Source organism: Pezoporus flaviventris, unplaced genomic scaffold (assembly GCF_033815535.1).
Source record: "Pezoporus flaviventris isolate CSIRO_AGI_PZ_B2104156 unplaced genomic scaffold, CSIRO_AGI_Pfla_v1 ptg000097l, whole genome shotgun sequence".
Lineage (NCBI taxonomy): Eukaryota > Metazoa > Chordata > Aves > Psittaciformes > Psittacidae > Pezoporus > Pezoporus flaviventris.
The window spans coordinates 2,797,922-2,823,879 of record NW_026892645.1 but is presented as its reverse complement, the minus strand read 5'-3'; the positions used below and the strand labels follow the sequence as shown (position 1 = coordinate 2,823,879).

Sequence of the window (25,958 nt, the reverse complement as noted above, 5' to 3'; positions counted from 1 at the left end):
AAGGTTTTAATCCTTTGATTTTGCCCATCTCCTGTATTTGCCAGGTAAGGGACTGTACAGCAATGCTCAGCAGTGTGTGAAAGATGTTTAAAACACCAACCAGGCTAACATATTATTCTGCCTGACATGTTGCTGTCTTGTGACTTCTATTATGTTCACCACATGCAATTCAGCTTTTTTGGAATTAATGTTTATGACTGTAGTTAGATTTCATTTTCCCTCAATTTATCCCTTTATCAACTACTTAGATGCTTTTGATAAATAGTATTGTGGGATCCTGAAAAGGAAAATAAAAAGAAAGGTCTTGCTTCTTCAGATTGAAGATACAGGCTTCCCTGAAGTGGAAAATTCACATGGAGTATTTGTTAGGATACTTCTGTCTTAAACTTGTTTGGATTTTAATGTAATGTACAGGACACCCTTGAGGCTGAGGGAAGCAGTCACAGGACATGGTTTTGTGAGATGACCTGTCAGATAAGGGCTCTTGGTATTAGGAGACACTGATGTTTTTCCAGTGAAAACTGCTGTATTGGGGTTCCTCTGGAAAACCAGAGAAATATTTAATATGATTTACTTATGTTCTGTTTCTTTGAATTTACCATTTTAACTTAGCTCTGCTAACAAGCATAGTTAATGCTTTGTTATTTTAAGAATGGTGGCGTTTAGATTGCTGTTTGCTTTTAAAGAGCTTTGATAAAATTTGTTCTATTGTTACTATAATTATAGAAAGGAAGTGGAGCCATTTTAAATACAGTGAAGACCAAAGCCAACCCTGCCATGAAGACTGTCTATAAGTTTGTAAGTATCAAGTACTGGCTTACTACTGAGATTAAGAGTCTAATTATGATTCTCTTTTAACCTTTCAAATGCAACTCAAGACTTACATTCATTCTTATTAGACTCACAAAATGACTTAAAATACACATTCATTTAAATCTCAATTTTCGATGGAAAAGTCATTTTGAAATTCAAACATAATTGAAATGCAAAGGAGAAGGGGAACTTGTGATTTCCTTTGAAAGTATAGATGATAAATTCTATTACATAGAACTATTTCTGAGAAATAATGCCTATATGCTTTACTGAGCCACTCTACCATCTCATCATTACTCTGTTGGAAATCATTGTTACCTCAGGTTTCTCTGCTTGCAGTTTCATCGAAATAAGGGAATCCTCTCATTTTCCAAATTGTTTCCATCTTTTCTAAATGTCAACTAATTTTCCCTAGAGATTTCTTATACGTGCTTATTTAGACCCCAACTTAGTGAGTTATTCTTTAAATGAAAATGTTTCCAGTTTTGTTAACAAACAGCTAGTACAGTACTGGGTTATCACGCATGGCTGCCAGTTCCACTGTGCAAGATAAACCAACAGAAACAAGTGAGGATCAGTGTAAGGTCAGTTTTAGGAAATAATGCCACAAAAAGCATTAAGGGAACTGTTTGAACTTTGTTTTTCTGCTGCCTTTCTCCAGCCTGAGAGAGATGAGTAGGATGAGATTAGCTCTACTATATGGAACTGGCATCTAGTGTCCTGCAAGGAGCAAGTTTGCAGCCTTACCATTCTTGTTGATTGTTAACTTACAGCAAAGATAACTACTGAGGGAGGAAGACCAAAGCTGTGGAATGCAAAAAGCTAAAAGATGTGTGTGGCACCAAAACAGAGAAAACTGAATTTTTGCAATGAGGGAGGAGAAGAGAGAAATAGCGGGTTTGTTTGCTTGGGATTTTTTTAGCTTTCTATTTGTTTTAATGTGTTTTCAGTATCCTGTTACAATTTCTTCCTTGCCATTTTTAGTAACTAGAGAAGGTGAATCCTGATGCACTGAAATCACTGCTTAGTCACTGCTAGAAATAGAAGGGGATTTTAACTTAAATTAATTTTTCATGCAGGCAAAAGATCATGCAAAAATGGGAATAAAAGAAGTGAAAAACCGCTTGAAGCAAAAGGTACTTGAAGTTCTTACTCAAAATGTATAAGCACCATGTATGAAATACTTAGCCACAAAAAGCATTATGTGATCAATGGGAAGCTGTTTGATACGGTGTTGTTAGCACACTTCAAAATGCATTACCAGCTGTCCTGGATTTTTCACACTGTTATAAATATTCACAGACACACACAAAAAAATTGTCTTCAGACACATTAAGGCTCTGACTCAAACCCACGAAAGCCAGAAAATTGGGTGTTCTGTTTGGAATGGTCCCTCTCGTGTCCTTCGTGCTGGGGCATTGTGGAAGCAGACTCTGTGTGAACTGGGAGAGCTTTCTTATGGCAGTGGCAGTGAACTTTTTGCAAATGGCAAATTGTTGTTATTACTACAGTAATTGGTTAGGAAAAAAAGTGTATGTCCTTGGGAAAAGGGTTGATATGTTTCTTGAAGGTCTATTGCAAAGTTTAGGCATAAAGGAATTAGAGCTGGTGTTCATTTCACATTTGAATTATTACAGAAAAAATACTCAGGCTGTTTGTTGTTTTCCCAATCTGTCTTTGTTTGTAAACAGCACGATTCCAAGAATGCTGAATTGTGTTTGAACAATGTGTTATGCAATACTAATTGCTTGTTTTAAGCCAAAAGTATGGTCATATCGATACATACCTTATGAATGGATGGTTAACTCTACCTTGGGTTTATTTCAGGTATTCTATTTATTCTTTGAAGCAGAGCTATTAGTCTTTTTGGAAAAACAGGGTAGCTAACTTTCTCCTAGAACTGGAGTTCTTACTCAGAAATCTTTCTTCAATTTGTCCAAATAGTTTTGGGTTGTTTGGTGGTTTTTAATCTGTGACATCTCAGTAAATTTCTTCTCTAAATTCCTAGACCACTGTCTTAAGACATCACTGCAAATGTATTCCTGTGACACAAACAGAAATCTACCTGCATATGTCAATAAAGTGTTAATACACAGGGATTGTTGTGCAGGCAGGTTACCGGCTTATCAAACTGCGTGTACAATCCAAAGGCTGCTCGCTCTCAGATACTGCAGCAGATTGCTAAATGTTTTTCAGGAGGATAAAGTTGCTTCAGATGCTTTTAATGCTATTTTATGTTATTACAGCTTTTGTATGACCACTTAGGTATAGTATGAAAATACTAGAAACATGAAGCAGTTTTCATGTACATGGAATTTTTTCTGTAATTCCATACATACCACTTCTGGATATAACCTTCATGAATAATAAAATGTTTGGCCTTCTCATGTGCATTTCTGAAGCAGTTGGAGCTGCATAAAATGACCAGATTGTTTTCCTGTGTTTTAAATGCTAATATAATTGTGTGCTATTCCCTGACATTTGTATGAAAGGCTGAGAAATGCCTCATTCATTCTTTGCATTCTTTTCTTATGATGGTTGTCTTCCTAGTCCTTCAAGCAGCAAGCAGTCTTTAAAAAACACACCTAACATTTACAAAGAAATGGCCCAATTTTGTTTCACCTTCCTTCTTATGCGGCCTTTCTGTAAGTAAGGTGGTTAAACATGATTGTACAGCCTGTGCTTTCACAACAGCTTAAAGATTTCTCAGAGCAGTTGACACATTGCTCTACCTCTCCTTTCTTCATTAAGTCTGTTCTTTTTTACCCATCGTCTTCTCCATTTTGAACACAAGGCAGGAAGAAAACTCTAAAATGAGGTATTGCTCTGTTTGAAGTGATAAAAATAGCAAAAATTGCTTTGGCCACCCTCATTTTTAATCTAAATGTCTGTGCTGCTCTGTTGACAGTTCTTTTAGTGCATCCTCACCAATTTTCATGTTGAGAACATTGTATTTTTCATGCATTTACTTACTATTGTGTGCAAGTGTTAACAGTTTAAAATTCTGGCATCATTAAATCCTTAATTTTTGCTAAATTTGGGATGCTACTCTTTCATCTTCTAAGGATAACCTAAGGTTATTTTTAAACTGAACTTACTATCCAATGCATTTTAACATACTATTTTCCATTATTAATACAAAAAGTATGCAGGCCACTAGTAAAGAAAAGTCAAATATAAACATCCCTTTTCCAGTTTTCCTGCCAAATATGAGCAGCTTCTGTACAAGATAGAATTTAAAAATGCAATAAAGCTAGAGGTCTGCTTCCTACAACTCTGCATAGCAATGGTGACCTCTTAAATATAATCAAGAGCCCATTTTGCCCTTGGTCTGCTCCAGTGTTGGGTTTGAATTGCAAATGAGAAATGCAGGATTGACCTGTTGAGAGGTCACTGTGGTGTGTGTAAGGTCCTTCTTTAATATGATAGTAGAGATTGAATGGGGCTCTATTTCCATCCCTTGTTCATTTGTGGTACAGTATTTCAAAGCAACAGAAATAGTTTTCAGAGGATTCTTATGAGTGATAGCAAATAATTGTTAATAGATACAGCATGGCAGCTTTATTTTGTATCTGATACAGTACCTTTTCTTTTTCTTTCTTCTTTTTTTTATTTTTGCTGCTTCTTCCCCTTTTTTTTTTTTTTTTTTTAAAGGCTGCTCTTTCCATTTCACAAATAGACCATGGTGGTCAAGTTGCTCACTCTGTTATTGGCTCTTTTGAAGCTTAACTACATAGAATTAGGGAGAAGGAGGAATATGAATGGTACCGTCCTCAACTTTCAGTAAGGAGAATGTAACTTACCGAAAGCTTCTGGAAAAGACAATTTATATAAATGATTGGGCATTTGGCATTAATATATTCAACAATATTTTACTTAGAGCCCTGTGTGGCTTCAGTTAATGTCTGTTATCAATGAGCTACTGTCAGTACTCATTATCAGTACAACTAGAAACAACTCATTTCAAGGTTTGTAAAATAACCTGGAGAATCCTCCTAGACACTCTGGAATGTGCTATTTGCTCTTCTAATAGACAATATTTGTAGTGCATTACAAAAGGTACCTAGAAAGATTACTAATCCTTATTTAAACAGAATAAAACCTTGCTCAGTTTACGGGGTAAACTTTACATATCATTCAATCTCTGAAGTTCTTCCTTCAAAAGGTAGTGAAGATTTCACCTGAACAAACAGTTGTTAGGGGAAGCACTGTTTATACATTGAGGTAATTATGTATTGTGGTTCCCAGCTGTGTGTTGCCTTGGTTGGAGCCACAGTCTCAAGTGGAACTCTGAAAGCTCTGATGTTCTGGGAACCTCCACTATTCAGTGCAGGTCAGGTGGCTTTGAATGTGCTGGACACCCTTAGAGCATATGCATAGAACATCTGAAGCTTGGTGCCCGTTTAATATGTCTATGCTTGTATAGAGATGAGTACATCAAGTTGTTATTTAATGTAGAACAGTGTAGGTTGCTGCCATAGGTTCTGTGATTCCAAAACTGACCAGATCCCTTGGTAGCATGTTGTTGTTTTGGAGCTAAAGTATGAGTTTGACAGAAGCTTACCTTTCTTGTCATTGAGTTGGTTTGGGGCTCTTTGTTGCTAATCCAGTGCCCTTTGTTGTATTTTTTAAAGACAAGGTAGCCTTGTTCAGCTGGAGGATGGGGGGAGGAAAAAGTTTTTCTCTCTAGTTTGACCAAGTTGTTAATTTCCCCACGATCCTCATGCCCATGTTGGTGAACCACTGCTCTGCCAGCTGGATCTAAAAAGGTCTCCCGGCTTCTCTGTGGAGCAGACAAAGCCCCTTAGAAAGTCCATCTAGCTTTTTGTTTCATTTGACCTAAACACATTAGGTCAGTCTGTGTCCAAAAGAACCATTTCTAATTGGCCATCAGCTTACATGTCTCATTATTGTACCTTCGCAAGGCGGAAGCTCGAGGGGGCATGTCAAAGGTCAGTGAATCAAAGCCATGGCAATGTCAGCAGCCAACCTTAGGTCAGTCTTGCAGAGCTACAGTGTGTGCAGGTTTCTCTCTATATTTACCCAGCATTATTTCCTTGACATTGTTGCAAAGAGATGTAAGGTTTGGGGCCCACTGCGTTACAGACTATTTCTCAACTGACTTTCAAACTCTTTTTCTTCTGATTCCTTATGTCTGCATGCCTTTGTCTTTTTCAAAACCCATGTTACATATACCATACCTCCACTTGCTAAGTCTTCCAGCCTGGGTTGGTGGGTCACTTCTGAAGATAAGGACTAATGTCAAAAGCAAAACAAAAAAGCATTCTGCTAGGCAGCAGTTTGTTTTATACAATCTCATGAAGGCATATTCAGTATACACAGACTCAAAGATAAAATGCAAAGCTAAGTTGTGAGTTTCACCTCCTTACCACTTCTAAAAGTAATTGTTCTGCTGCATATAGTTCATGAAGTACGTAAAGAGAATGACTGTTTTCATTTAGGTTTACAAAAAGAATAGCCCTGTCCCTGAATTCCAGTTGAATTTGTTCCTAGAACAGAAATTTTAAGCTGTGGGGTTTTTTTTTCTCCTTATGTATTTTCTGGCTTTCGCATGTTTAAGTCAGACATTTTATTGAATGTATCTGTGTGCAACATTGCTATTAGGAGCAGAGAGTGATTGTGTACAAGCTCTGATTGACAAAGTACAACAAAATGTTTTATTCTAATGATGTTTTCTTTTTTTGTACTTTGGTGTTCTTTTCCCCTAACATCAAAATTGTTAGTCAGCGTTATCCTCTAGTGTCTCCTTTGTTCCACTTACCCTTAATCAAGAATGTTCCTGGCCATGCTATTCACCTTCTCCTACCATGCAGGACATTGCTGAGAATGGGTGTTCTGTGACACCAGACGAGTCCCTACCAAGAACAGCACCTTCACCACTGGTTGAGAAGAAGGACCCTAAATTAAGAGAAGACCGAAGGCCAATCACAGTACATTTTGGTCAGGTATGTCTTAGTGTTAGGTGTCTTTATATTGTGTCACTCAGGGAAAACAGTTCAGAGAAAAGTCACAATAATGAATATGACTAGTGTTTAACTCTTCTTTGTAACTGAATTGCCTTGTTACAGGTTTGTTTCTGATGTATCTGTTTAAATGGGGTTCTAAAACCTGAATTTTCAGGGGTTTACTGATTCTTTTTGTTCATATGATGATTTTGAGGAAAATAAATTCTAAATGAATGGGGGAAGGAAGCATAATTATTATAGCAATTTTGTAAACTATTTTGCTGTTCTTATAGCATGCAAAGTGCAATAGCCCTCAGGACTGAGGAAATACGATTTAAAATGTTCCCTGTTATCTAGCCAGATCATTAGTGTCAATATAGAACATCCAACTATTAAAACATTTTAACATTCTCTGAAAATTAAATGCTATGAACTAAGATGGAAAAATCAATTAATAGCTTATTCTCTGTATTTCAGTATTGACAACTGAGCTATGCACATTAGTTACTCTTATAGGATTTCTTTTGATAAGTCTGCAAAAGAGTGAGTTTGGTCATGTGGCTTTTTTAAGAGCTAGTTATTTAGAAAACCTTGTAGTTGCTGTGATTTTCATGGAAAACGTACAGTATTTATTATCAGTTTGCCAGTGTTCTCCTGTAAAGTGCAGCCTGACTCAAAAAATAACATTATTTGTGTTCACAGTTCTCTCTTCTTTCTCCGGATCTATTTTTTGCAGTATAATGATCAGAAAACAGGAGTGAATATCTGATTTCTTCAAAGGAAACATAGTGTAACTTGAAAACAAATGTGAAATATTGGGAATTTTAAGATGTAAAGTAAACCAGCTCTTTAGCTAAGTGTCTGTTAATAAAGTTGGTATAGCTGCATTGACTGTTCAGGTATTGGACAGGGCTACACGAGATAGAGTCGTTGTTCAGAGCAATGTTGTCTGAATCATTTTAGAATTAGCTTTTTTTCTTGCAGAACTTTCACCACTGAAATTTAAGTTCTTGGAGACTTTTTTTTTTTAATTTATTTAAACCGATTCTCTTCCAACTAAGTGTTTGCAGGAGTGATTTATTTTTCACTTACTGTCAGTGCCAATACACTTTAGAAGAATTGGGGCTACTGGAGAAATGTAGCCATCTAGCAGGAAAACCTTCCGTTTCTTTTAAAGCAGTCAGAAATCCAGATAATATTATAATCTACATTGTGTTTTTTTTCTTTAGGTTTTTATGCAGTATGGGTGGTTCAGATGTTTTGGTGGATGAATGAAATACATAATGGAGTGGAAAGTGCAGGTTTAAATTCATGAGCTTTTTTTAGCGGTCACTTTCAAATTTTTTAATGATCACTTTCTCTGTGTCAAAAGAAACACACATCAGCTTTCCTGAGCCACTGGCTATGGTGAAGGGCTCACTTGCTAAACGCTTATTACTGTCATTACATTACAAATGTTGGTTTCCAAAAAATGATCTAACTTAGCAACTGTAGGGCTCTCCCACTTACAGCCTTTGTCCTTTCACAGGGCTGCTTTTTTTTTCCTGCTAGCCCAACTCCAAAAAGAAAATGAAATATACTTTCATTCAAAAGGAAAAGATGTTCAGGTTTATGAAATATAAATTAAGGCTTTGAGGAGAAAAAAAGCAGCAACATTTACTCTTTAAATGGGAGATAGCTTCTAACTAGTGATTAAAGGGAGAGATTTTAGTGTCACTTTTAACTCTGTCTAGAATACAGTAGGTGGGAACAATTAAAAAGCCACAAGAACTCTGAAATAAGGGCTGTTTGTGCATTCACAGCTCTTATAAACTGAAGAGGATGAAAGAGGCTTTTTTCTCATTGTCACTTGCTTTCTACGTCTGGTAGTATTATGCCAGTGTATATGGCAAAGGCAGACTTTTTTAAAATGCATGCATGCGGATTAGGGTCAAGCCCTGTGTATCAGTAATGCAGTAAGCCTCGTCCATAGCACTGCAGTGAGAGAGCCTACCAACAGCAGCGAGATGCTTTAATTGAGACATGCTGTCAAAGTGACAAACACATTTGCATACAGTCTATTTATTTTCGTTGGAAAGGTCTGCAGTCTGCTGTTGGTTGAACATTCTTAATCAGCTCGCTGTAAGTGAGCCGGCAGCTAGCTGTCCTATGCTAGGTGCTTCTCTTCATTACATGACAGATTAGCTAAAGGGGGATGGGCTAGCAAGCCAGCAGCAACCTTTAATTTTAACTCATTATCTCTCACCCTATAGTGAGGTAGTTTCTAGCTTTTCCAAATACAGTTGTGTAGCTGCAGTTGTTAGGCTACAAAAAATACCAGGAAAATCTCTTGCAATGTCTTTGAATGCACAGCACCTCAGCTGATTGCTCTCAGAGATTTAGCAGCAATTACCTGGCTGTGTGAGGTTTTGCAGTGGTGTAGCTCATCATGGCCAGTGGTTATCAGGCATTGTTTGAGAGGATGGATTGTTTATTACTGAATTGTTTTAACAGTGGTTTCTGTATGACTAGGACATTGTGGGAAATCTCTCCTTGAATGGTGCAAAGAAGGATTTAGCCTGACAGCCTATGGCAATGCAATAAAGATTTAAACAAAACTGAAGGGAAAGTGTGACCACAGCTTTTTCTCCAGTTTGACTTTGTGTGCTTTTTGGTTTGCTTGGAGTGTACCTTTAATATTGACCCTCAGATCAGTCAAATATAGGGAACTGTCATCATGGGCTCTGAGGCAATACAACTGTACTCAACAAGTAGCAAGAGCAATACAGGCGACCAAGGTTTAATGTGTAGGGAGAAGAAGGAACAGTTGTCAAGCCAAGAAAAGGATTCAAATGAATAGTAAGTAGTGCTAAATAGTACTCTGTTTTGGGTAAAAGTAAGGTTAATTATAAAAGATGCCATGCCATAGAAAGCATCCTTTGCAAAAGTGTTATCATTGCTTGCTTCCAGCTTTTTGTCTTAAAACCTTCTTGTGGTGTAAAAGGAGCACTGTATTTTCCAAAAATATGCCTGTTTTAAACACGTCTTTCTCCTAATGAAGCTTGTGCTTCTATCCACAAACCTTCCCACCTCTCTGCCCCTAACTAAACCTTCATGCTATTCCTTGGAAGCACTGACTGCCTCTACAAGAGCCTTCTGGCTCATACAGGATCACTGCCAATGCCGAGGCATCCCATGAGTTGTTGAGAAGAGGTGTAGGCACAAGGGGGGCTGAGCCCAGAGTCTGAAAGGACAAAGCTATACCTGGGAACATTCTTTTCCCTTAGCACAACTCATCTAGTACAATTAAAACAACAAATGATAAGCTGCCGGAAACATCATTTGTTTGGAAAGGCTATCATTTCATTAGGCGTATGTTATACTGGCACTTCTGTTCAGCACTTTAATTGTTTCTATTATAATTAGAATGTCTTTTGTCAGCTTAGGTGTGTTTATGTTTCTGTGTCTTGCTTTATTTACCAGAAAATGGAATATTTTATTCCATTTATGTACCAAAATGGAAAGCTTAATAAAATACAAGACTCTTCCAAGTATGTCTTTACCTAAGAGTTGAAATCATATTCCATTCTTGAACAATTAGGGGGCTAATGTAAACAACTGTGAAATAAATGAAAGATATATACTACAGCAGCTTATCTGACACTGAAAAGACTTGTCCAAATTCTCTTAGCTGATTCTTACTGCTGTTCAACTTTACAGGACATAACATGGAAATTGCCATCTTATTTGCTGGTTTGATGATTTGCTGTAAATGAACATACTTGTTTTTCCCATTCATGATCTGCACTTAGACGTGCAGAACAAACAGCTCTGCTTTGTAGGGCAGGTTTCTTCTTCAAGAAGATTAAATGGCATTAAGAGGTCAGGGGAAAGATGGGGAGAAAAACAGGCAGCTACATTCCAGAAATGCAAAACGGGATCACTGAGGCCAGAGGCAGCAGGGAGGGATTATCTCCAGGGTAAAAGAGATGAAGCAAGGAAGGGAGGAAGGCTCCTTTGCCAGACCCTGTGACTCCCTTCACACCCAGGTGCATTGGAACAATAGCAGATTCCCCTGGATCACAGCAGGCATTGTGCGGCACTGAGGTAGAAACCAAAGGGGAAAGGGGAAAACAAGTTCATTTTCTAGTATTCCTGCAACTGTATGCTCTGGTTGCAAAGCCAGCCTCCTGTTCTTGCCACTCTGAACTGTTCTGACAGTAGAGATCCTTCATTAAGAAAATGAGCTTCCATTCCACTCATCCCCACTGATGAGCAGTATGGTCTCCCTGTTCCTTTCTGCTGAGCCATGTGGAGTTCCCTCCCGGTCTCCATTTGATTCTTTATGGATTTAGCAAAAGTATAAGCCTAGTTCTTTAAAATTATTTTGTCTTCAGAAAGCATATTTTCTGCCCTCATTGCTTCTCACTCCTTTCTTTTCCTTTCAGAAAGAAATTCACTGTTGCTTAGTAAAAGTCACCTTGCAAGAAAGGCAAATGTATTGGCCCGAAAACACTTGTGCATCTAGTGCCTATTTGAGACTACTCAGATATCCCATCAGATTCTTAGGGGACTGTGTTCTTAGTCAAGGGAATAAAACCAATGTCAATAATTCATTTGATTGGAATTCTGCTTTGTGGTGTGCAGGATTTGTGGAAATGGCAATCCGTGGGACAGGAGTTAGCTAACTAAAAAGGCTTGCACTCTTGTCATGCGTGTAAATATTTGACAAGTGAGACCTGACGCTCTCTTTAGTAAGATGCACACTACCTGCAGAGCAGCCCCAAAGGTTACTGCCTCTCATGCACTCACTTGCAGTGTTTTCTAATGAGCAACAGGACAACTGTTGTCTTCTGCAGTGACTACAGCAATGTAGTATGCATGTAGCTCATGCTATGTAGAAATTCATGCTTTGCCATAAGATTATGTAGCTTCAATCCTGCATCCAACAGATGTATTCATCCACAAAAAAAGCCCATCCTGGGCTGTTGCTTTTAGTGTTTTCCAACTGTCTTGGCATTTCAAGCACTTCTTAAACAGGGATGTTCAGAATAAATATACTGCCCTGGGTACATGTGAGTCAGATGCCATAACACTTGGACATATGAAGGAAATACTGTGTCTGAGCCAACCTCCTAGGGCTCTGTGACAAGCAGCAGCAGCTGTAACATGTCTGCAAAATTTCCTTATTAGTCCTGTTATGTTGAGGAACCCATATCTTGTCTCTTGGTCCATCACTGCTGGCATGTGGAAAAAGAATTGTGCTTTATAAATAATACATACATATGAAATAAATACATCAGTACATGCAAGGCTAACCAAATCACCTAGATTGACAACTTGAGAAAAGCTCAGAGTGTCTTATGGGTGACTTACTTGGTCTATCAATGTAGATCAGCATCCAGAAGCTTCTTATGTATTACTTACAAAGTTGATACGTGCAGTTACGCCAGAACTGCCTGAATTGACCTCTGGGCCCCTGGATTAAACTAGAGGATTAAAGGGAGAGAGTAAGTGAAACATATGATTCTTCTAACTGCTAACCCCACTGTGATTGCTAGTTCGGCCAGGCATTTTTGGGATTTGCCTTTCTGAGGTGGACTGATTATTACCTAGTAAAACTGTTGTGGAGTGCCCTGCTACAGACAGAGAAGCCATGTACTTTTGTGTGTTTGTGTAGAGGAGTATCCCCTAATTTTGTAGACTTCTTCAGTGAATGATGAAGCTGAGTGAAAGAGTCATTGCTGTTTATAGAACTCTTTAAATGAGAGACCATCTTTTTTTTCCACCCCTGTACAAGTATTCTGCATGCTAGAGGAAAATAGCTCTTAAAGCATAACGGATATACCCATTTGCCAACATCTTAAACCATTTGTTGCAGGATCTTGATTAGATTTCTAGTATTGGGCCAACAGAAAGGCCAACGCAAGGCTGACAAAAGGACCAGTTTAAAAAAGAAAACACACACAAAATAGCACGGCTTTTTTCTGTAAATTTAGTATTGCATTACTGGATTTTCCAGTATTTTAAATGAAAAATATATGTAGTTAGTTCCATGTTGACAATGTCCTTGAGGATTTGACAGTGAGATTTTCCAGCAGTTGCTCTTCGTTAGAATCCTGGTGATGTTTAATAAGGCAGCCAAACTGCTGGCACCTTCGGTTCTTGTTTGTTCTCCGAGGGCTCGGGGCTGCTGCAGTAAGCACATCGACCAGGGCTGATCATTACAAGGGCGTACGCCACCATGAATAAAAATGTCACACGTTTTCCCATCTCACAGCGGTACAAAATGTCAGTCCTGTCAAACAGACATTGCAGGTAGCAGTGAGCAGTCAGTACAAATTGGGAAGCCGAATATTCCCCCAGCTTTCTGATATTCTTCATCTGAAGCAGAAGAAAAACAGTTGTTAACCTATTAGCTGTGATTTTAAACTCTGCTGAGATAGTAGATGGATAGACTTTAACACATGGGGATAAATATATTCCTGGGGTCTGGGATTTTTACATGTCTCTTCATCCATGTATGTTGAGAAACAGAATGAAAACAAGCCACTGCAAAATACACCTCATTTTGGTAGAAGTTCTTTGGAAATTGGAGCATCATCTCAATGAGATTCTCTCTCAAACCCTTCCCTCGTTTATCTCTCTGAACAATTCTGAACAAAACCTCCTTGGTGTTTGGCTAGTAATCCCAAAAGGGGACATGGTCCAGTGAGTTAAGGGAGCTTTCTTTCATGGTCCTTTCATCATGCAGAAAAGTAACAGACAGTTGTGATTTATTCTCCTTCTGTACACATGAAAGTTATGCTGCTTTCAGGCTAAGCAATGTAGAGTCCACAGGATATGTTATTTTCTGGGTGTTAGACATGCCTTAGTACTGTGAACATACCTGTGTGTTCACAGAGTTATCCGCTACAGTTAAGGCATGGGCATTGTCAATGCAGGATTCTGCTGTTACTGCAGGATCCAGGAAAAAATCTGGTGTGGAAGGTGAGGTGTAAAGGATGTGACAAAATGTCAAAGAAATAACAAAAAATGATACTAAGTCACCAGTGGTTTTCCTGAAGGACAAGGAGAGCAGGTAAAATGGGCTGTGGGGTTCTATGTAGAAGCAAGGATCTCAAACTCACTTGGAAGTCTATTCTGTAAGTAGAATGTCTTGGTTTTTCTCTGATACCTTCTCAGAACAAAAAATGGTATATGAGTTGAAGCTTGTGAGTCATTGCAAATTACCCCCTTCCCCAGACAGCACTGCTGGTGGAAGCAGCCTGCAAAAGGAAGGCTCAGCAAGGGACAAGTGTGTCAAAACACTACAGAAACAGAACAGACCAGTCAGAAACTGGATTAAGGAGTGCTAGCCTCCTCCTGGCTTGTATATTTAGCTGTCCTCAGTATGATTCTTTGTCATCTAAGACTTCACTATGTATAAACAAAAAGGAAACAAAATGTGTGAGGCTTTTTGAACTAGAATGACTCTAGATTGAATTCAGTATTTGGTGTTCTGTAGGCATCTGTTTCCTGTGGGAAGAGATGCCTATTACATAGAGCTTAACAGTGGTTTTCAAACTGTGGTCTACAGGCAGCTGGGATCTGTGCCAGGTAAATAAGAGGCTGTTGACAGTTGTCTCCTTTGTAAAATGTCAGGAGTCTTCAAACTGGAAAGTGTTGAATAATATCAGTTTAATAGGTTTTTTTACGGTGTTTTAGAAGACCTGAATGCACATATAGATGGGAGGATGTCAGGATTTATTTTCAGTTGCACAGCAGATAAAAAGTGAGATAAAAGAACTAAGTGGTCACAATCTCAAATTGTATTAATATCATCTTTTTGGGGTTTTGTACACCTTTTTTGTAGTGTGTGAACTTTCCTGTCACTGGAACTCAGAAGTAATCGGAAGTCTTGACAGGTCCACAGATAAACCATAGATACCATTACAAGTTAACCGCTGCTACATAATATTCCTCCCATCAACATCATGCTGCTTTGGGGCATGGCCTGAATCTGTTGGTCTGCTCAACACTTACTGTACACATAGAAAAATATATCCATTTAATTCTCAAAGTCCTTCCTTTTTTCTGTAATTGCAGACAAAAGAAATAAAATACCATTTATTTCTACAGCCAAGGGATTTATTATTTAAGCCCTGTGTTTTTAGAATAGCATCAGTTATAAACAATAATAATACACAGTAGGGTTACCTATGGTTTTAGGATTTGCTGTCCCTGTTTATAATACATAACAAGCAGATTATAAGTTGTAGCTAAGAGGCCTATTTGCCTCATCCTGGTGGGACATTTTAACTTGACAAGATCTATGTGATCCTGATGTCATGCTCCTGCTTTCATTCTTGGTTCCAGCAGAAATCTATATCGTGTTAGCATCATGTAAGTCCTAGGTGTAAAGCAAACTGTGGTATGTTGTACGTTATAATACCTAGTATTTTCAAAAGTTAGCTATTCTCAGTTTGTTTGCACAGTATTGAGATTAATAGATGGGCATTATCAGCGCTGCCAAATGAGGAGGAGTTCTCAGTGCTCTGTGTCTAGATGCACCATGAAAAGGTAATTTTACCCTTAATGAGAATGGACAGAGTTTGTCTCAGCCAGGAGAAAGAATTGGCAAAAGTAGACATGCAGAAAACCCCTTTCTTCCCCTTTAGTAAAGAGTGAGTTTCCTCTCAGTGGCTTTGGGATGGACCAGTGCATCTTTGGCAGTATCCCATGACACTAGATATGACTCAGATGCCTGAAATAAAGGTTCTTACTCAGTATTATGGAAAACAGGGGTTTATAGGCACTAAGCTTTCATTTCCTTCTCTTACTGTCTACTTCTCCATTACGTAATGGAAGATTCCTGACTAGAAAGGTAAGGAAAGAGTTCTTGTTTTTTCTCATTAAACTAATCAGTGTTTAATTGTGGCAATTTCTGCTCCTTTCATAAATTCTTGGCACAGCTATAGGCATTGCTACATTTTTGCCAGATTCATTCTACCTTCCCAATCTATGAATATGGCTTGAAAAATAAGGCATCCCTTAAAACATGGAGATTATTTTTATCACAGCACCCAGCAGATTTCTGTTGAAGTATTTCAGCGTGTAAATTAAAAATATATACTGTAAAGCATGCACTGTTCTTGTCATCCCAGTTTGTGAGCTGTACATATGGGAGTATGTAAAGAGTAGTGTGCGTGCTATTATGTGGATGGATAATAAAACAGCTGCCTCATAGATTCCATCTGCTTTCTGTACTGAGTCTTTGTAGGTACCATGCATTTTTCAGTGTTGTTATTTTCTCCCCTGTTTTTTTATTGAGTGTTCAGTTGAGGTCCAGCATATTCTCCCAAAGTCAGCACTTCAGATCTTTTGCAGCATGAGGTGTTTGAGCATGGGTACATTCAGGACAGTGCATCTCTCCTGTGTCTGAATGTCTGAAACATGCTAGCAATTTTTAAATCAGACCTGAGTTTCTGAAGGAAATAAGATATTCATGTAGAAAAGCTTTGCTTTGGAAATTATTAGCAACACCCCTTGCTACTAATTGAGAATGAAAACGCTTGTTTCTATATGTACTGACAAACCGCTTTTCATCTAGTTGTGTTTCCTTGTGCATTTCTTCTAGTTGTACTTGTTGCTGCACACGAAATAGCACCTCTGATTTACTCATAAAGACTCTGTTTTGAATGCCACTTTAAAAATATCTCAACAGACATCCACAATTAGTTTGAGATAATATTCTGCTCGCAAGCTGTTACCTTGCAGGCTAAAAGTTATCTTTTCGTAATGTCTTCTTTAGTATAAAACCCCTAACTAGCTGTGTTGTTAAAGTTGCTTGCATATATAATAGCTGCTTTGAGATGTGAGTTCTATAATTTTTAAATTAAAGTATTTTTTCATTGTAAACATGAAAGTAAGAGTTTTCTTCCCCCAACCTCTCATTGCTTAAAATCACTTGTCTGATAATTAGTAAAACAGTGCCAGATCTGCAGTGATAAAATTGGCTTTCTGCAGATTTTCTGTCTTGTACCTTCAAAAGTATTTAGAACAGACAATTAAGAAAATACCTAGATTAAAAGGTATGTTGGTAAACAGCTATTGGTGAGAAAGTGCTAATTTAGACATTTCTCCTCTTCATAGAAAAACCTATAGTATATACATTTAGAAACACACCTAGAATAGCAATTTAACAGCTTTTAGCAATGTAGCCATGTGGTGTTTTGTACCCATTCATCCTTACAGCACAGGTAATTAAGTTGATATTCCAACACAACTTCCCCTACTGACCTTTTAGAAACAATGTGTTTTGCTGCATTAACAAATTAACTTCAAATCAGTGGCTTTTCCAGTAAATATGGTCTTCATATAGTTCGAATATACTTGCTTATCCCACTCTTGTGACACATTAACATCAACATTAAAAATGAAGCTCTGGTAAAGGGCAGATAACTGTTATCTCCTGGTGCACCTCCACGTCAGTTACTCCTCACTGCCCTTTGCCTATTCCTTTCAATGCTTCAGAACACTGTTTTAAGCCATGCTATTTCCCTATCTGTATTTAATAGAGAGAACACGCTGCTGTGAATGTATAGTTTTGTCTTACCATTCTATTCATATCTCTTTAGGGTTCAGAAATGTAGTATGTGGTGCAACTCTAACTTTATTTCTCATAGCACTTTGGTGAATAAGATAAATATAAATCTGAGTGTTGAATGTGACTGTGTTGTTACAAGTACTGAGGACACAGCTCTGAGAGTTAACAGAATGACTGTTTAGAAGTTCAAGAGATGTAGAAGTTCCTACACTTCTAATCTCTTCCTAAATCTGCATTTTAGATGTGTCTTTATTGTGGAAGCATACAGAATCATTTTTTTCCTCAAAGGTGAAGGCTTAATTTAATCATATGTGATATTTGTATCTCAGCTGGAAAAAATAATCCAGTGCCAGGATAAAGGATACGAATGCATCAGCTCCTGCAAAGGAGTAGTTCATTGTTGCTGAGTAGGTCTGCCTGTAACCATCACCCAGAGAAAACTGCCTCTGTCTGATCAGAAATGCCTGATGGACATTCTCACCGAGTATTTCTTGTGTCTGGTATCTTGTCACTTGCCGGCTGTTCTGGAGGAGAAATAATAAAATTTTCAGTAGATAGGTGTAGAATTTTAGCTGCTGTTTGAGGAAAGCTTCTCAAGATGCTGGTGCAGCAGATGTCAGTGAGATAGCAGCTGTCCATCCTTTCTTTTGCTGGCAAATCTTGTAGCAAGGTCATGAATTTGAATGATGATTTTTTTTTCTTAAGGTAGCTCCATAAGGAGTTTAGATTATGACTCTTCAAAGGTATGGATTTATCAGTAAATTGTGCCTGGACTGAATTCTACCTGGAATTCAAGATGTCAGTCTGTGTGGCATTGATTTGTCATGTGATAACTTCAGTAAGGGAAGGGGAGAGTTCTGTCAATGAAAAAAGTAAGTTTAGAAGAGCAGCAAGATGAATCAATGGTGATAGCAGCAGAAAGCTTAGTAAAAAGGAGAAGAATGCTGGGAAGAAATGACTGCAGGTTTGACATCACAGCTGTGCTTATAGGTTTAGATTGTGTTAAGAAATAGTCTGAATTGCAAATAATCAAGTAAAGATTATTTTCTTTGTTTTTAATCTCCTATGTCACTTCATAAGGCCCAAATAAAATGGAAGCTTGAGGTAACCTCAGTAAGTGTATATGCATGTATCATAAACTTTGACAAAGTCTGTCTTCAGTATTCCTTGGTCCTAGAGTTGAGTAATGAAATGAGAATCACAGATCATATTAAAGGGAAGAGTTTTTACCCTCTTGAACTGAGAAAATATTGGAAGCAACATGGGCTTATGCTTACCTTTCAGAGATCAAAAGGAAAGAAAAAGTGCATAAAGTTTTGAGTTCTGGCCCAACACCATGATGTTTTAAGGTCCGACTTGTAATTGTTGGTCACTTAGGACTAATGGGAGTGAAATATTAGTGCTGTGTGTGGTTTGGCTGATTCCCAAGTCAAGGAAGACACTGCTAGCCATGGCTTTAGGAAAATATTTGAATTTCCCACCTAAATAACCTGCTTGAGAGTTTTCTAATGTAGAAATGTTCACAATTTCTAGGTAAGTATAAGAGAAAAAGTAACAAGGGGAAATACATATGCAGGAGGCATAAAAGAATTGAAAAGAATAAATGAATAATAATTGTATCTTGGTTTCGTTCTTCATCAGATACTTTGCCTAGTCTGTTAGGTAGTAAGTGAAGCCCTCTAAAGTAACCAGAAAAGTGCAGATTTCAGGGTTTTTCAGCTGTTTCATTCTGCTTCTGAAGAATAATAGGCAATAAGTATGCTGTGGTGCATAACAAGTTAGATATATTTCAAGATTGTGCTCTCAGCCTGAGCAGATATGATGGGAAGATACACAGCAGCCTAACTCAGCTCCTGTGACTGACCTGATTAGTACAAGGTGCAGAAGAGAAACAGCTAATGGCAACCATCTCAGCTAGCCACCCTGCCATGTCTCTCTTTGTTCTCTTTGTTTTCATAGCTGCTTTCTTGGAAAATATAGAGGGAAGCTATCACATGGAATAATTCTGGCCTTGGCTCTCCATCCCAAGTGTCCTTTTTTGGTTGTGGATTGTTTTTTTTTTTCCTCCCCCACCCCAGAAAGCTGAGCCAAGTACATGTGTGCAGTCTGGCACTCCTTCAGTGACAACACAAGTAAGGAGAAATGAACCAAAGGATGCAAAAATATAATTTAATGGGAAATTTGAAAGAGAAGTCTGAAAAGCTGCGAGAATGAAAATGGTGTGAAAAAGGGTAGGCTGGACTTGTACAATTACGCAGTGTAAGGGTAGTTGAGAAAAAATGTCAATCTAGAATAAAGGCTATGATGGTAAGAAGCTGAGAACTGCTAAGGTATGAATCTAGAATAGTTTTTGGAAAGAACTACAGTAATCTGCATAAGCTCTCTTTTTCTGTCTGAAGAAGCTGACTCCCACTGCCAGCTCCTGTTCTCTGTATGGCTGACAGGTTCTATCTGTGGAAGGCACCATGGGCTAGGGCAGCAGTGATGCAGTAATCGGCGTTCAAAGACATTCCCATGTCCTCCTCACTGAGGACTCCACTGCTCTCTGGAAGTGCCAGTATGTGTACAGAAGCTGCCACAGAGAGGACGCTAACTGTGATCTCATTCTCAATATCAAAGCTGTACTGTAGGATGGTTTTATTTAGAATCTCATTAATCGCCAGTGGATTCCTTGTCTAACAGAGTATACCTTGAGATGCCATCTGTGTGAGGAGAGTCATGCTGCTGACTCAGTCAAAAGCAACTGGATTGGAATAGCTCCAGTGCTGTTACAAAGCAGTGAGTTGGCCAACTGCTAATTTTAAAAATAAGAGACCAAAACAAGCATCTTAATGCACTCTTCTGTCTTCATTGGAACTGTTGGTGATGAGGCTTTTAGTTTTCTTTAGAATGACAGTGCACACTTTGCTCTATGTGTTGCGTGTAAGCCTTGGTCCGGTACAGCATCTAAACATACGCTCATGTTTAACTGTGTGAAAAGTTTAATTGACTTAGGGCTTTTTCTTGTACTCTTAAAAGTCTTTTCTGGTTTGAGGCCTTTACCATGAATTTTCACAAGCACTAAAATCACTCTTGAGATTTTAGTGAAAGCTTTTTTGAATGTCCTGCTTTGCAGGTTTCTTTCTATTTGCCTAAGTGTTGTCTAGAACACTTGGACCTTGAGTTCTAAGAATCCACCTTGAGCATTTTATTGTCTCAGTAAATTTTAGATGCTCTGGTCTGGAGTGCTGATCCTCCTACCTTTTGGCTTATGTTAAGCCTACATCAACAGGCAGCTATGGCTGTGGCACTCTGTAGGTCCTGAGATTTGTCACTGGTTTTAGGGGTGGGGGGAAGGAAAAGAAAAAAAGAAAAATTGCATTTTGTGAGGTGAGTATGAAGTTAAGGTAATTTCATGTTGTCGTCTACTCATACTGCTTTTGCCACAAAATCAGAGGTGTTTTCATGTAGGTGACTTTAATTTAGTTTCCACTTTAATACAGCAGCAAAGACTCCGTCCGCCTCGGCCACCGCCTCCAAAGATACAGCGTTCGTCTAGGCCCGTGAGTAGTTGGTAGTTTTGTCTCACTGCCACAGCTTAACACTGCCTGAATTACGCTCTTAGTAGCATTACTAAACCTTGGTAGTTTGGATTGTCAAACTTTGCAAAAAAGCAATGTGTGAATTATGCTCCTAAACTCCCTTCTTCTCTGCTGCGGCACAGCCCTGGGACCTGCGTTTGTTCTGCTTTTCTTTGACGAGTTCTGCAGCTTTCAGTCAGTTCTGCAGGTAACTGATGCTGCTCTTGCAACATTTGGTTTTACTTTTGCGGTGATTTCTTAGAGTCTTGCTAGGCCAGCATAAGTTTTTAGCCAGTGAACTTTTGAAGACTTGCACTAACCTCAAATATGAAAGGAAGCAGAAGTCTGAAGAGACTTAAAATTAATTTGGGACACTTAATTTTTCTCCATAAAATAGAGGTGCGAATACACATGAAGAAAGCAAAATCCGTATTAGGGTGGTAGAACATTAGTATCACATTATGGATGATATATGTAGACTCTGTGTAATGTAGTGTAAAAAATGTAGGCACAGCACATTGGCGAGAGGAAGTGACTCTGGAAGAGAAGAACTACGCAGACATTCTCAGCGCAATACCTGCGCTGTGTTAGGCAGGGATACCTTATCTCAGCAGGTTTTCATTCAAAACTAACTGTAGGACAGTTGTCACATACTAAGTATACCAGATGGCTTTAAAGCTGGACACTCTGCTGCATCAGTGTTTCTTTATTTTTTTGGTAGTACAGGCAAGCAGTATCAGCTTAGAAGGGGTGTTGGGTTTTGCAGCAGCCTTGGAAGATACTTATTTCTGTTTCGGACTGTTGCTTTATGAATACAGTTTCCCCAAAGGCAAATACATCTTACTCCTTGCTTCCATATTACATACATGTATGTGCATAAGAAATAAATGCAAGTTTTCAAATCTAATCTCGCTAAAACTTGTTAAAGATATGTTTTGGATGAGCAGGCAACCAGTTAACAAGTGCACTCGGGTGTGTGTTAACTTTTGATCTTTGGTGCATGTTTCTTATGTTACATTTCAATAGCATGTGTTTCTTTCCCTCCCTCTTTTTAACTCTGGGTGTTTAGCCTAACAGAGTCACTTGTATGGATTCCTGCTCTGAAGATTTCTGTTTTCTGTGTTTAAAAGGTAGCATTGACTATGCTTCTATGTGTTCTCTTAAATGTAATTAATGTGGGAGACACTAGGAATGAACTTTCCATGGTACTATGGGGTTCCCATAGCCCTCTTGTTTTGTGTTTGGCAGGTGTATGAGGGCACACTGTGACTCTTCTGTACAAAAGTTGCTGAACAGTATTGTTCAGATTGAGTAATTTATTTTGCATCAAGTCCTGCTAAGAGTGTTTAATCTCCCAGCTGTAGTGCATTAATAGTCCTCACTATAATGTGTTTGTGTCAACTGTCTTTGCTCCCAATGTGATTGATAAAAGGCTGGAAATGTAATAATAAAAGCTCCTGTTGCATTCATCTAGCTGTGTCAATAAGTGGAACAGAAATGCTTCATTCATCAAGAGGAAATTCAAGATAAATGCAAATGATTATAATCACTCCCAAAAATATGCTTGTACCAAATATACATAAATTTGTTGTTGTTCAGAACTGTTATTTGGCTTTTAATAGTTGAAACACATTTTTTGTGTGTGTAAATAATACTTTGTGCAGGCTGCTTTTTCCCTCCCTTAGTCTTGGCATGTATTACAGAGGTGGGTATCAGCAAGTAATTTACCCCAGGCTTTTACAGCAAGCACTGAAAGAGGAGACCAGGTCCTGCTCTTCCAACCAAGTCCATGTAATACCAGAATTCCTGAGAAATCCTTACTGGTTTCAGGACATATCTGTTAAGAGGAGGAATCCATGGGCACTAGTCCTTGCAATATGAGTCATTGCTAATGCTAAAAACAAAAACACAGACCAAAGAAAGGTTAAGGAAGCAGAACAGATATGTTCTTTGCATTCTGCTGTTTTGGAAATGTGTTGTAGTGGTATTATGAGAGAGAGAGAGGGTTATTGCTTATAATTAATAGAGATCTGTTTGGATTAATAGTGGCTGTTTGGAAACTTCATTCAATTAGAAAAAGTTAAAATATAATAATTATGCATAAAGTTGATGGAGACAGTAATAAGCACATTTAACCCTTCTCTACTGGATGTTTACCTTTATTCTTTTAGCTGTGGGCTCACATAATTGGATTTCCTTCATACTTTTGCATTTGATAAGCATTTAACCCTGCCTATTTGGCTACATAAGGCTCCAGATCCAGCAAGGAATTGGCTTGATTCCTGGCTTTCCCTGTAGTCCCCCATGAACAATGCTCTAAATCCTGCTTAGCATGTCACCCTGCACTTCACTGGTCTGGTGGCCCCTGGAGCCATCCCAAACTCTCATCTCTCTCCCCCATCACCCTCACTCCCCCGAGGAACCACCCAAAAGGTGAAAGTGTTCACAGCATGATGACAAGCCCGCTTTACACATCATCTTCCAGCTCAGATTTAATTAAACAGGTTTCTTTCTTCCTCTCTTTTTCTCTTTCCCCTTCTCGCTCCCTTCTCCCCCCAGTCCCTCTCGCTCCTCTCCCCCCTCTCCTGCACGCACTGGCTCTCTCTCGGTCTCTCTCTCTGTTTTATCAACCCTAATGAAGCAGTATTCTTCATCGATCCTGCTGATTGCCAGCCCATTCCTTTTGTTTGTTGGCACCGAGCCATTCTGCCGCACTCTGACAGCTCAGCTCGTCTAATTAGCTCTGTTGTTCTTTTCCCCATGTTTCACCACGTTGCAAGTTCAGTTGAAGTTGCCACAAACTTAATCCTTCCATTCCTGCCATAAATTCACATTCTTAAGCCGTCTTTATTGTAGAGAGGAGCAGCCTCGTGTGGGGACTGATCTTCAAGACCTTAACATCTGACCTTTTCATAAGCCCTTTTTCCTAAGAAATAGTGGCAATACATCTCTGGATTTCTTCATCATATCTGCTGTACACCATTTCCTTTGAAATGAAAATTCAGTACAATAATCCTCCTGCTATCTTCTGCATACTGTTGTGTAGTGCAGAAACATGACACACATTTTGGTGGCTTTTTCCTGGCAAGAAAATTTGAGGTTTATGTGCCTGGGAAAAGGAAAGAAAACCTAAAAGCCCAGAAGCTCCCTATCCCAAATAATAAAAACGCAAAACCAGAAAAAAAAAACAAACCAAAAAACCCAACAAAAACTTGCTGAGGTGGGAGGAAATCTTCATCTATTCTATCATTGCACACAAATTCATTAGTCATCCTAAGAGTGCTTATGCTGTCGGCCTAAACAGCTTCCTTTATATTGTGGCTATTAAGGGAGCACAAGCACAGGGAGGTCAGGAGTTGTATTCCTAACTTTACTTGAGGGATTTGGGGATTTCTTTTGAAACTAGCATTTAGCTAAGCCAACAAATCGGACTCCTTTTCAGGTAAGGTAGTACTTGTTTAACAAAAAATGGAAAGCTGCTTTGTACAGCCTGACCCTGATGCTGCAAATGTTCATTCCCACAGTTGGTTCATAGGGGTAGGTTCATCAACAGGATTACTCACTAGCATGGGTAGGCACATCCATAAACTTTGCCTATATAGTAATCATAAGCATTTGTACCTTTTCTTGAAGTAGAACTTGTTTGCTTGTGGAGTTAATGTAAGTAAATTAAGTTTGATTTCTGACCATTAGAAGGTGATGGATATGTTATTTGAGATTGTGTTGGCAGCAACATCATCTTCCACAGAACAGCTCTAGATTTTATTACATGACAAAAGATAAACTAATGTAACATTAGGGGTGACAATGATAATACATCTGGCAACGGTTTCTGTTCAGCTACTGAAAGGAAGCAGATTTTTAATGAAGAATGAGCTGTGTTTTCCTGTTACGACATTTATTCTAAGTACAGATTCTTTCAGTGCTGCCTTACACAGAGGTCTTGACTTGAGAAGTTGGGTTTTATCCTCTTTGAACAAGAGGACAAAAGGATCATGATGTCCAAGCTGAGCTCCAGTTTCCAATATAATGTACAGCAACACACAGGAGTTTCCAGTTTTACTCTATCAACAAACTGTGTAACAGGAAGCTCACATTTAGGGTATTTTTCATCAGAAATTTTAGCCCACACCAAACAGGACACTGGAACAAATTTTTGTTGCTTTGCTAATAGCTAATGGGCAGTGACAAGCATATATATTTCATTTGCTAGGCAAAAACGTGGGGATTTTTTCTCCTTACACAAGTTGAGTCCCTGTGGTTTATATTCATGCTTTCTATTCATTTGTATATCTACATTAATTTGTAACATTGTCATGGCACAAAAAAAGACACACTGAATGGAGGGTACGTGTAAGATAACAGTGGTTACACGTTTTGTTATTTATGTCTGTTGTTTGATCTGTTTGATGAAATGTCTTCTCTATGTGTGTGTCATAGGTTCGCCCACCAAGACCTCATGTTGTTAAGAGACCTAAGAGTAATATTGCCGTGGAAGGACGAAGGACTTCAGTCTCCAGTCCAGAACAGTAAGTACTGTGCTGCTCTTCTTCTCTCTACTTGTATCAGCAAGCAGTGTGTTCAGAACTATCCAAAGGAGAAATTAAAAAATACTACACATCAAAGGTTTTTGGTTTATGTTTTATTTTTATTAACTAAGGAAAAAATTGGTTTTCAAGTTTTGGAACACTTTAGAGGAAGTGTGAAAAAGCAAGAAACTGAAGTGTACTTCCTGGAATATTCTGGATTGGTAGGTTAGACATCTGATCAGCCTTACTCTGGGAAAGTTTTCAGGTTTTGGAGATTTGTTCATTTCTTTATTGTTTTGTTTTGAACTATGCTTTAAATGCAATTGTGAGCCGCCTCCCTGCAAATCCACTCTTCCTGCCAGGCTTTATCTGGAAGATACAGGATTATTTGTTTCAGTGATGGCAGTAAGGGTTGTCGCCGTTAACAGAAGGTCTGTAATGAGCTCTATAGTGAAGGCTTATAGAACTTAACTGTCTTGCATAGTACTAGCAAATTTACCACCTTCTTATATTTGACTGTCAT

The 25,958-nt window shown here is 38.5% G+C and overlaps 1 protein-coding gene across 6 annotated transcripts in view; it reads left to right on the top strand.

The window, feature by feature from the left end:
- Positions 1-25,958, top strand: part of DENND1A (DENN domain containing 1A) — a 189,819-nt gene that overhangs the window by 150,603 nt on the left and 13,258 nt on the right. For 2 of the 6 annotated variants that reach the window (XM_061476666.1, XM_061476663.1), the window contains exons 17-21: positions 727-798; positions 1,893-1,949; positions 6,648-6,779; positions 20,832-20,888; positions 25,347-25,435. In XM_061476666.1, the coding sequence (XP_061332650.1) occupies positions 727-798; positions 1,893-1,949; positions 6,648-6,779; positions 20,832-20,888; positions 25,347-25,435 (407 nt within the window). Of the gene's footprint in view, positions 1-726; positions 799-1,892; positions 1,950-6,647; positions 6,780-20,828; positions 20,889-25,346; positions 25,436-25,958 lie in introns of all 6 variants that reach the window. The other 4 variants (XM_061476665.1, XM_061476662.1, XM_061476667.1 and 1 more) reach the window with 2 other exon arrangements.